The sequence below is a fragment of the Hyla sarda genome, chromosome 5 (assembly GCF_029499605.1).
Source record: "Hyla sarda isolate aHylSar1 chromosome 5, aHylSar1.hap1, whole genome shotgun sequence".
Taxonomy (NCBI): domain Eukaryota; kingdom Metazoa; phylum Chordata; class Amphibia; order Anura; family Hylidae; genus Hyla; species Hyla sarda.
The window spans coordinates 147,868,289-147,881,121 of record NC_079193.1 but is presented as its reverse complement, the minus strand read 5'-3'; the positions used below and the strand labels follow the sequence as shown (position 1 = coordinate 147,881,121).

Genomic DNA, 12,833 nt, shown 5'->3' with positions numbered 1-12,833 from the left:
TTTTCTAACTGTAACCCCAGCTAACTGACAGAGCACTGTGGTAAGACAGAAAGGAAATGCAAAAAGAAAAAGAACTTCCTGTGTAGCATATAGCAGCTGATTAAGATTTTTAAATAGAAGTAATTTCCAAATCTGTTTAACTTTCTGGCACCAGTTGATTAAAAATTTTTTTTTCCAGTGGAGTACCCCTTTAAGTCCCTACTTTGTATTCAAAAATACTTGGTATGAACACACACACACACTAGCAAGCTCCCACATTCACTTTGTTTGTTAGCTTTTAAAGCTATCCAAAAGCCTCTTCTCTCTTGCAATATCTTCTTGGAAGTGAATGCATTATATTAAGTTGTTTTATTATACTTTTGATACTATACAGAGGTTGTTTCTTTCCCTGGTACTCTATTATTCCAGACAGCTGAAACTGTAGTCATCAGGCTAATAAATGATCCCTTTTTTCTGTAGCCATTTATTTGCAGGTTTGGCTACAGTAGATTTATACCGTGTTTAATATCTGTTCTACTCTCCTTGGAGAAAATAGATGGCATTTCAAATAATATTTTAAGATTATACAGATCTTTGTAAAGGTCACAAAAAGAAAAAAAAAGAAAAAAGAAATATTCAATAAACTAAATATATTTCCAAAATCTATATTGAATACAAATGTTGATATAAACACTTTGACTATTTATACACAAGCATTTCTACATATATAGTGTGATTGTGTATAAATGGACCTGTTTTAAGGTCCTTCAAATGACCATTGGTGATGTTGCTAAAAACTCCACCCTAACATTGTGTAAGTCTCTATTGTTTTGTCAAAACCACTCTGGCCCATCTAGGCATGGATTCCACAAGACCGCTGAAGATGCCCTGTGGTACCTGACACCAAGATGTTAATAGCAGATCCTGTAAGTTGTGAAGGGGGATCTTTATGGATCAGACTTATTTATCCACAATACTTAAATACAAATACACAATACAAAGCAAGCTGCATGTAATGCACGTTCTAACACCTTTCTATCATAGCCACAATTAATACTTTTAGACATTTGGCTATAGTAGCTATTTTGTTGGATAGACACCAATGCATCAAGGAACCTAATGAAAATCTGCTCAAGACCTTTTCTTTTGGATATTCCCAGACCTGGTTGCTAGCCATAACTATATAACCTTTACCTAAGCTGCTCAGATCCTTCGCCTGCCCATTTGAAATGCTTTCAATAGAGTAACTTTTATAACTGATTGTTCATTTTCAGCATAATAGGCCCAACAGTATGACAGGTACTACTGGAACGAGATTATACTCCAGATCAGTGTATATGGATATGTATATACCAACCCTGTCCATACTCTTTAGATCACCAGCATTAGAGAAACAGATTACTTACAGTATAGGACGGGACTGGAAATCCTCCTGGTTCATTCTTTCTGACTGACGTATTTTCAAGATTTCTGTGTAGCTGAGGTTCTGAAGTCTACTCTTGAACTGGTCCAGGGAATTTGGTTTGTTTGTGAGAGCTCTCATGATTTGTTCTTTTACAACTTGCATAACCTATTGGAGACAAATAGTTGGTAAGTCTTCAAAGATAGGCTGCTTAACAGTAAAAATTCTCAAACATACAGCAAGTCAACAAAACTATTTTAAAAGCAGTCTTTTCTGTTGCTCAGGTCAGAATTATGATCTTAGACGTTAAGGTCTTGTGTAGGTTTTCTGATGCAGTTTAGAAGCCCAAACCAGGAGCAGATTCAAGAGATAGAAGTAGGATTTGGTCCAAAGCAGAAGTGGTTTGTTCTACCACAAATTTTGCTAGTGCTGATTGAAAATACTGCCATGTGAATGTGCCTTACTTTTAGTGCTAATAATTTGGGAAGGCTTCAATTGCTATTTGTAAATCTATATCTTAAATGTTTACATTTTGAGCAACAGTCAGTTTATATTATCTCTGTTTGTTCTGTTGCATGTTATCTATTGATCCTTGAAAGCAGCCACTTTGAGTTAGGGAAGGGCTAACTCTAGTGTTTCTCAGTGACCTTAAAGGGTTTTTCCAGGCAAAACCTTTTTTATATATATCAACTGGCTCCGGAAAGTTAAACAGATTTGTAAATTACTTCTATTAAAAAATCTTAATCCTTCCAATAGTTATAAGCTTCTGAAGTTTTCTGTCTAACTGCTCAATGATGATGTCATGTCCCAGGAGCTGTGCATGATGGGAGAATATCCCCATAGGAACTGCACAGCTCCCGGGACGTGAGTCATCAGAGAGCAGTTAGACAGAAAACAACAACTCAACTTCAGAAGCTAATAACTATTGGAAGGATTAAGATTTTTTAATAGAAGTAATTTACAAATCTGTTTAACTTTCCAGAGCCAGTTGATATATTAAAAAAAGTTTTGGCCTGGAATACCCCTTTAAGTCCAGAAAAATGGCCGTCACCAATGAATAGAAAGTTATCTCACATATCTCCACTTTTGAGAAATTACAAAGACTATTGGATGGATAATATCACTGCATTTGACTTACAGATACTCATTCAAAATACTGACCAAAATACTTCTGTATGAAAGTGGCCTATTTAGTAGAAAAACCATTGTACATATTCAAGATTCAGTGATAAATAAAATTCTCCAATGCAGGCGCTTCTCCCATAAACTGGTGTTCTTTATTTCATGTGCTTACACCTATCAGTATAATGTTTTTAGCCATAGTGCACAGATCTCTTCATATGAGCTGTGCTCTCTCACTTCTAGCTTCACAGTTATGAATTTATGAAAGCGAGGTCAAGAGAAATGACCGATCTTCTGTGACATTTTTTGCTACAATCAGATCAGATAGAATGGGATCAAGAAAACATATTGAACAAGAAAATTCTAATATTTTTGTGCATTTTCTACATTTAGTATTTCTTTCAGAATACAGTGGACCCCCAACATATGATCGTTTCAACATTCTCTCAGAGGCCATCGTATGTTGAATACGAATAAGTGGAAAACGACCTTAGCAGTAGGCACTCAGGATCCCAGCAGAAATAGTCACATTCAGGTCATAAAGTGGCAAAGTGCAGCAACTTTATTGATGTACAGCATTCAAACAATGACGTGTTTCGGGGTGAAACTACCACTTCATCAGATTGGCTGTGGTACATACACAACACAGAACATGTGGGGTTTATACAAGTAAGGCAATTACAAACCAAGATGGAGGATGGTGCAAAGGTTAGAGGTCATCACTCACAAAACAGTAGAATTGTATTGTAAATTGCTTAAACAGAACCATCAGAAAATCAACACTGAAAGGACTGTAGCAATGTATAGTGGTTAAATACTGTTAATGTGTGAAGAATTACGTCCGGGAGAGGTGGAACTGAGGCTTGGTTCACAAAGGTTGTGCATGTCACGGCAGTAAACACCGGCACGCCGGTGTTTACTGCTGTGACACGCACAACCTGTGTGAACCAAGCCTCAGTTCCACCTCTCCAAGATGTAATACTTCACACATTAACAGTATTGCTACAGTCCTTTCAGTGTTGATTGTCAATGTTTTTACACACTATGTTTAACACATCCTTCCTTCGAAATCCCCACAATGGTTCTGTTTAAGCAATTTACAATACAATTCTACTGTTTTGTGAGTGATGACCTCTAACCTTTGCACCATCCTCCATCTTGGTTTGTAATTGCCTTGCTTATATAAACCCCACATGTTCTGTGTTGTGTATGTACCACAGCCAATCTGATGAAGGGGTAGTTTCACCCCGAAAGGCATCATTGTTTTAATGCTGTACATCAATAAAGTTGCTGCACTTTGCCACTTTATGACCTGAATGTGACTATTTCTGCTGGGATCCTGAGCGCCTGCTGCTAAGGTCGTTTTCCACTTATTAGTATCCAGTTATCCACAGGACACCATCCGGTTGCACCTGGGACCTTTGGGCTGCACAGATCCACATCATCTCTATTAATCCCCTACGGGGTGATACGCATATTTCCTATATGCTCAAGGTGAGCGGCTGATTTAAAGAGCCTGCATATCACTTCCCGCAAGGGAAAACCCCCCTCCCTTATCCACGGTAACGCACGAGGCGCCGCCTTCCGGTCTCTCTTTTTCTTCTTTTTTCCTTTCTCCATCGTATGTTGAAGGCAGCATCAACATACGATGCTTCTGTATGTCCGGGCCATTGCAAAGACAGCTACCCGGCAGTGCTGACTGCTTCAGCTGCTGCCGGATAGCCTTTAATGTGCCCGCTCAATGATACTTACATGTCCCTGCCTCTCCGGCCTGTCAGTCCACGACTCCTCTGCTGCTGTTGCCGCTCTAAGCCGCCCCTCTCTGTTACCGTCATCACATCCCCGCTCATGCCGCCCAACGTCCAATAGGGGGCAGCGTGAGCAGTGACGTGATGACTGTAACGGAGAGAGACGGCGCAGGGCAGCGGGGAACTGACAGACTGGACCAGCGGGGACACATGAGTATGATTGAGCATCCATGGTACGAATCCCTCAACATACGATGTTTTCAACAAATAATGGTCCGCCTGGAACCTATTATCATCATAAGTTGAGGGACCACTGTATTGCCATATAGCAAAGGCCAGAAAATACTATGACCATTATTTGGATCTAGCCTTAACTATGCAGGTATCCAGTCCATCCTATGTCTCATGTACAACCCATGAACAATTGAGTCTTCAAGAAACCTGTCAATGATGTGCCTGTAAGCTTATAGTGTATAGGATCCTCCCCAGACATCACATACAGGCCTCTTCTTTGTTGACTATCTGAGAGCTAGGTAAAAGCATTGACTGTTCTAAAACAACATATTTCAATAACTTTTGTCATATTCCATTATTACTTAATATTTTCGGAATTCACAATTTTTTTTCAAAGACTAATTTGGAATGTATTCTTCAGGTAGACAACAATCCGTTCTGATGTATAATTCGATATTGTAAACCAAGCAAAAATAACAAGAGTCAAGCGTATTAATATATTTTATTTTGTAGCACAGTATGCCCTTAGGGTCAGCTAAGCAAGTGTGACAGTGACTGTATTAGACAAAGCTTTCTTCCAGTACAGAGTGATTTTCTATGACAACCTATATAAACTTGCTTATTAGTTAATTGAATCCATGGTTAGCTAGCATTAAATTATTTCTCCGATTTCTGACAAAGCCCTTGGCAAAATATAGCGTCCACATAAAATCAATGGTCTGTGTTAACAAAACCCAATTTACATTCGAGATTGGAAGCCTTGTTCAGTGAAGGGGAGTTTATTTGTTTATGAGACATCATAGGTATGCTGTTATTGTTTGTTACTCTAGACAAAGGATAAGACACGCTTCAGATAAATTAAGCCTGGAATTTTAGATTGCTTAGATACTAAAAATATGTTGCAATGTTTTTTCAACTGGTGCCACAAAGTTAAACAGATTTGTAAATTACTTCTATATAAAAATCTTAATCCCTCCAGTACTTATCAGGTACTGTATACTACAGAGGAAGCTCATTTCTCTTTTAAAAGCATTTATTTAGTTTTGCATATCAATTACAGACATGACCAACCAGGTAAACATAAACAACAGTCTCCTTGGGTCCCAAAGACCTACTCCATCATAAAGACAGGGCATCCATCAGCGGTAAGGACGGGTACTGAGACCCAACCGGAGAAAGCCCAGCACAAAACAAACAAACATACACTCGCACATGCACACTTCCCGGTTCAGCTTTTAATGGGGAGGTGAGCTCCAGACTGGACCTGGGGGAATCGCTGGATTTTTCCAAAGCATTTGATACGGTGCCACATAAAAGGTTGGTGCATAAAATGAGAAGGATTGGGCTGGGGGAGAATGTGTGTAAGTGGGTAAGTAACTGGCTCAGTGAAAGGAAACAGAGGGTAGTTATTAATGGTACGTATTCTGATTGGGTGACTGTTACTAGTTGGGTACCACAGGGGTCAGTCTTGGGTCCTGTTCTATTTAATATATTCATTAATGACCTTGTAGAGGGGTTGAATAGTCAAGTAGCAATCTTTGCAGATGACACTAAACTCTGTAAAGCGGTAAACACTATAGAGGACAGTGAACTGTTACAAATGGATCTGGATATTTTAGAGGTTTGGGCTGGGAAGTGGCAGATGAGGTTCAACAGTGATAAATGTAAGGTAATGCACATGGGGAGCAAAAATCTGTTCTGGGATTATGTACTAAATGGGAGCACACTTGAGCCAACTGAAGTGGAAAAGGACTCAGGAGTTTTAGTTAACAGTAAATTTAGCTGTAGTGACCAGTGTTGGTCAGCTGCTGCCAAGGCAAATAAAATCATGGGGTGCATCAATAGGGGCATAGATGCCCACGACAAGGAAATAATTCTACCACTGTACAAATCACTAGACAAACCACACATAGAATACTGTGTACAGTACTGGGCACCAGTGTACAAGAAATATATAGTGGACCTGGAGAGGGTTCAAAGACGGGCAACCAGAGTAATACGGGGAATGGGAGGATTAAAGTACACAGAAAGATTATCAGAATTGGGGTTATTTAGTTTAGAAAAAAGAAGGCTTAGGGGAGACCTAATAACTATGTATAAATATATCAGGGGACCATACAGAGATCTCTCCCATGATCTATTTATACCCAGGACTATATCTATAACAAGGGGGCATCCTTTACTTCTTGAGGAAAGAAGGTTTCTACACCAGCACAGATGGGGGTTCTTTTTCTAGACTATTATATCAACGAGAAAAAACAACAGGAGGTGCGCCCCTAGTGAGGACCGTTTAAATCAAATGAAAGAGATAATGCAAAGATGGGTTCTTATCCCTAGGTGTTGCGCTCAGAGCACAAAACCTACAGTAGCGTCTATATGCAGGAAATCGAGGGAAACTGCTGCCACGAGGAACTACCCGGTGTGACGTCCGTCAGTCCAGTGGATAGCAATGGAGATAAATATGTGAACAAGTTCCTCTCAAGAAGGCGCTGGTACCCGGAGATGAAAATAAACTCCTTTATTAGCAACGCGTTACGATCCCGAACCGGGATCTTCGCCAGGCATCCCGGTTCGGGATCGAAACGCGTTGCTAATAAAGGAGTTTATTTTCATCTCCGGGTACCAGCGCCTTCTTGAGAGGAACTTGTTCACATATTTATCTCCTTTTTCTAGACTATGGAACTCTCTGCCAGAGGAGGTGGTCATGGGGAACTCTGTAAAAGAATTCAAAAAGTGTCTGGATGCATTTTTGGAGAGTAATAACATCGTTGGTTATGTATATTATAATGTAGATTTATAGGGACAGAACCTTGATCCAGGGATTTATTCTGACTGCCATATTTGGAGTCAGGAAGGAACTTTTACCTCTAGTATGAGGTTTTTTTTGCCTTCCCCTGTATCAACTCAGTAGGGACTAATTATATAGGTTGAACTTGATGGACTCTTTTTTCAACGTTATTAACTATGTTACTATTGATGACACCTAACAGGCACACCAAAGGTGTAAGTAGAAAAGGGTAATCCAGATGTTCTGCCAAAAACCCAATCACCTCCCTCCAAAAGGAGGCGATGAGAGGACACTCCCAAATAGCATGCAGAAAGTTACCAATCTCTGAATAACAGCGGAAACAGAGATCAGACTGGGAAACACCAATATGCTTCAGTTTAGCAGGAGTATAATACAACCTCAAGATATATCTGGACTGGATCAACATATCTCTACTACTAACTACAGTGGAGTAATATGAACCTTCAACCTCCTTCTACTGACTCTCTGACAAATCCGGGACATCAGCCACTCATTTATGAAAGGCCTGTGAGAAAGGGCTAGGCCCCAGTGACTGGATGAGAGCATAAGACTGAGAAAGGGGTTTAGATAGATCTGTGGTGCCCAGGAGAAGCTCAACTTCAAAAAATGCAGGAGTAATCATCAAGGAGCCAAACTGAGCGTGCCTCAGCTGAAGATACCTATAAAAGGCATTTCCAGGGATGCCATAGCGTTCCTTCAAGTCCAAAATGAATAAGAAAACCTGATCCTCTGCAAACAAGTGAATCACAAAGTTGACTCAATGAGAACCCCAAAAACCAGCCTCCTGTAACCCATGCAAGTGAGATAAATATACATTCCCCCACAAGGGTGCTCTAGGAGATACCAGAGGTTGTGGAAATTTACTCAACACTACAGACCACACTTTAGCTATAGTTAACAGGGAAAGAAAAAAAGAGGCTTGAGAGTGGTACCTGTAAAGTGATTTAGTAAGAGATTCATACGAATCCATAAGCGCTCCAGCCAAGGCAGTTGCTGAGTTCGACAGAACCAGGTCAATCCATACGCTGCATAGACCAGTTGGGAGGCAAGAAAATATTTATATACATCAGGGGAGGCTAAGCCTCCATGTCTTTTAGGAGCCTGGAGATGAGCCCGAGCAAGTCTGGGAGGTTTAACCTGCCAATAGAAGGATCCCAGAGCACAGCATAGCACACTAAAATATTTCTTGGGTGGGAATCAGAGGAGCTAAATTTAGGAAGGAATTTAGGAAGGTAAATCATTTTGAAGACATTGGGGGAGATTTATCAAAACCTGTGCAGAGTCAAAGTTGCCCAGTTGCCCATAGCAACCAATCAGATTGCTTCTTTCATTTTTCACAGGCCTTGTTAGGAATGTAAGAAGCAAGCTGATTGGTTGCTATGGGCAACTGGGCAACTTTGACTCTGCACAGGTTTTGATAAATCTCCCCCATTGATCCTGCCAGCTAGTGACAGAGGGAGCGAGGACCAGGCAGTTAACCGCTCCATAGTGGAACATAAGAGCGAATCCAAATTCTGGAAGATAATACGTCAGGGATGCAGTGACCTCCACCCCCAGGTATCTAAACCGAGAGACTAGTTGCACCCCAGCTGGGAGACAGAAAGGGAGTGGGACCCTAGGTGAAAGCGCCATCAAAGAGGACTTAGCCCAGTTTACCCGCAAGCCTGAGATTGACCCAAACCGGTCCAATAGGTCAATTAAAGACAGGAGAGAACCTCCCGCATGCGCCAAATATACTAGTGTGTCATCTGCATAAAGGGAAACCTTGTCTACAATAGACCCCATGGGGATGCCACAGATAGTAAGATCATTATGGATTGGCCTCCGCCAAAGGCTCCACCATGAAAGCAAAAAGAAATGGAGAAAGTGGGCACCCCTGCCTCGTACCACGACCCAGGAGGAAGGGAGCAGAAACATATATATAACAACTGAACCAAAGCACAGAAATGGGGACCAAACCCAAATGCTCCCAGAACCTCCCATAAAAAGGGCCACTCCACCGAGTCAAAGGCCTTATAGACATCTAGACTGACTACCACTCCAGTAGGAAAGCCCTCTCCCACCGCTGCAATATTAAGTTGGAGGCGCTTCACATTCACATCAGTAGCTCTACCCGGCATAAAACCCGTTTGGTTAGGATGAATGATGGAGGACATGACACCACGCAGGTGAGTTGCCAAGACTCTAGCAAGAATTTTAATATCAATATTCAAAAGGGAGATAGGCCTATAAGAATCAGGAAGCAACGGGTCCTTTCCAGGCTTGGGAAGCACAACTATCAATGCCTCCCTCATAGAATCTGTAAGAGACTCCTCAGCGGCCATCGAACGGAACAATTTAAGGAGTATAGGGGCCAAGCGCTCCTCATTCATCCTGTACCAATCACCAACCATTCCATCCAGACCTGGGGTTTTCCCATGGGGAAGATCACGAATAGTCTGTTCTACCTCCTCGACTCCAAAGGGGCCATCATCCAGCTCCTCCGCTTGAGCACAACTAAGCGTGGGGAGGGATAGCTTCTGCAGAAAACATAAAATTTCACCCTGATAGGGCCTAGGAGGGGCAGAATACAAGAAGGAAGACAGAATTAATCAACTGGGGGTCAGATACCACAGAACTAGGGATGTCCCGATACCGATGCTGGTATCGGGGCCGATACTAGCCATTTGCATGGTATCGGGGACTCGTCCCCAATACAATGCCCGATACCTGCTGCCGCTCTGCTGCCCCATTCTTCCATCCTCCCGTCCGCATCATAGTGTTCCATGGAGAAGCATGTGACACACACGTCACTCCGCCTCCTCCCCTGCGCCCAGCGGTAACGCTACGCAGGAAGCAGAGTGACGTGTATGTCCCATGCTCCTCCATAGGACGCCATGATGCGGACCGGAGGATGGGAGAATGGGGCAGCAGAGCGGCAGCACAAGCACCCAACCCGAGGAGGTGAGCTGCCTGCAAGGAGGGGGCTAATGTCTAAGCGGGGGGGCCCTGCTGCTGTCTAAACGGGGAGGGGGGGGGGGCTGCTGCTGTCTAAACGGGGTGGTGGGGCTGGTGCTGTCTAAAGGGGGGCCCTGCTGCTGTCTAAAGGGGGATGCTGCATTCTAAAAGGGGGGGGGGCTGGTGCTGTCTAAAGGGGGGCCCTGCTGCTGTCTAAAGGTGGGGGGCTGCTGCTGTCTAAAGGGGGGGCCCTGTTGCTGTCTAAAGGGGGGGCCCTGTTGCTGTCTAAAGGGGGTGGCCCTGCTGCTGTCTAAAGGGGGCCCTGCTGCTGTCTAAAGGGGGGCCCTGCGGCTGTCAAAACTGGGGGGGGGCCTGCTGCTGTCTAAAGGGGGGGGGGCTGCTGCTGTCTAAGGGGGGGGCTGCTGCTGCTGTCTAAAGGGGGGGGGGCTGCTGCTGTTGTCTAAAGGGGGGGCGCTGCTGTTGTCTAAATGGGGGCCCACTGTCTAAAGGGGGTCTGCTACTTATGTCTAAAGGGGGGCTGCTGTCTACAAGGGGGGCTGCTACTAATGACTGCCAGGGGGCTGCTCCTAATGTCTGCAAGGGGATACTACCTACTATTAAAGGTAATCTTACAGCAGAGTCACCTGCACTAACTTGAATTTATAGGTAGATAGTGCAGGTGACCCGGTTTCTATCGCTGCTCACCATGTGGTCATCGGCCTCACCGCCAATGCAAATTCCCTGTTCTGTCCAATGGAGAAGAGAGAAATCTTGGCTCATACTATAGCAGCCGCATCCATTGTACACAACAAGGACCCACATATCATACGGTAAGTAGCGCCAGAAACCGGGTCACCCTGGTGTCAGATTCCCTTTAAAATATAAGTACTCGTACTTGGTATCGGCGAGTACTAGAATTAAAGTATTGGTACTCGGTCTTAAAAGAATGGTATCGGGACATCCCTACACAGAACCATCCCCACCCCTAATAAAAGGGATAGAGGCACTAGGACGGCTAGCCCTCGCTAAATAGGCCAACAGTTTCCCATTTCTATCCCCAAACTCAAAAAGGGCAGCCTCCCTATCCGCCAACCGCAGCTGGACTCTATCCTTTTGAGTCACCAACAAAGACCTCTGAGCCTTGGCCCACACCCTTTCAATATCAGGAGAAGGAAGAAAGTGTGTTAACCCTTTAGGCGATTCACAGGAATAGCAGCATAGTGAAGGAGAAAATTCAAAATCTCCATTTTTTACACTAACATGTTCTTGTAGACCCAGTTTTGAATTTTTACAAGGGGTAAAAGCCCCCCAAAATGTGTAACCCAATTTCTCTCGAGTAAGGAAATACCTCATATGTGAACGTAAAGTGCTCTGTGGGTGCACTAGAGAGCTCAGAAGGGAAGGAGCGACAATGGGATTTTGGAGAGTGAGTTTTTCTGAAATGTTTTTTGGGGGGCATGTCACATTTTACAAAGCCCCCATTGTGCCAGAACAGCAGAAATTTTTTTTTATAAAAATAACAACATGGCATACTATTTTGGAAACTATACCCCTCAAGGAATGTAACAAGGGGTACAGTGAGCCTCAACACCCCCACAGGTGTTTGACAACTTTTTGTTAAAGTTGGATGTGTAAATCATTTTTTTTCCACTAAAATGCAGTTTCCCCCCCAAATTTTACATTTTTACAAGGGGTAATAGGAGAAAATGCCCCCCAAAATTTGTAACACCCATCTCTTCTGAGTATGGAAATACCCCATGTGTGGATGTCAAGTGCACTGCGGGCGCACTACAATGCTCAGAAAAGAAGGAGTCACATTTGGCTTTTGGAAAGCAAATTTTGCTGAAATGGTTTTTGGGGGGCATGTCACATTTAGGAAGCCCCTATGGTGCCAGAACAGCAAAAAAAAAAAAAAAAAAAAAAAAAAAAAAAACATGTGGCATACTATTTTGGAAACTACACCCCTCAAGGAACATAACAAGGGGTACAGTGAGCCTTAACACTCCACATGTGTTTGACAAATTTCTGCTAAATTTGGACATGAAAATGAAAAATTTGATTTCTTTCACTAAAACACTGGTGTTACCCCAAATTTTTCATTTTCACAAGGGGTAATAGAGGAAATGGTGTTAAAAATTTTGGAAGGCTTTTTCTCCTGAGTATGGAAATACCCCATATGTGGATGTAAAGTGCTCTGCAGGCGAACTACAATGCTCAGAAGAGGAGCGCCATTGAGCTTTTGGAGAGAGAATTTGGTTGGAATAGAAGTCGGGGGCCATGTGTGTTTACAAAGCTTCCATGGTGAAAGAACAGTGGACCCCCCGCATGTGACCCCATTTTGGAAACTACACCCGCACAGAATTTAATAAGGGGTGCAGTGAGAATTTACACTCCACTGGCATTTGACAGATCTTTGGAGCAGTGGGCTGTGCAAATGAAAAATTGTATTTTTCATTTTCATGGACCACTGTTCAAAGAATCTGTTAGACACCTGTGGGGTGTAAATGCTCACTGCACCCCTTGTTACGTTCCGTGAGAGGTGTAGTTTCCAAAATGGGGTCACATGTGGGGCAGGGGTCCACTGTTCTGACACTATGGGGGC

At 43.0% G+C, this 12,833-nt stretch overlaps 1 protein-coding gene across 5 annotated transcripts in view; it reads right to left on the bottom strand.

Moving 5' to 3' along the window:
• ELMO1 (engulfment and cell motility 1) overlaps positions 1–12,833 on the bottom strand; it is a 390,193-nt gene that overhangs the window by 37,048 nt on the left and 340,312 nt on the right. For all 5 annotated transcript variants that reach the window (XM_056520469.1, XM_056520472.1, XM_056520471.1 and 2 more), the window contains one exon: positions 1,386–1,549. In XM_056520469.1, coding sequence (XP_056376444.1) covers positions 1,386–1,549 — 164 coding nt within the window. The remainder of the gene's footprint in view (positions 1–1,385; positions 1,550–12,833) is intronic.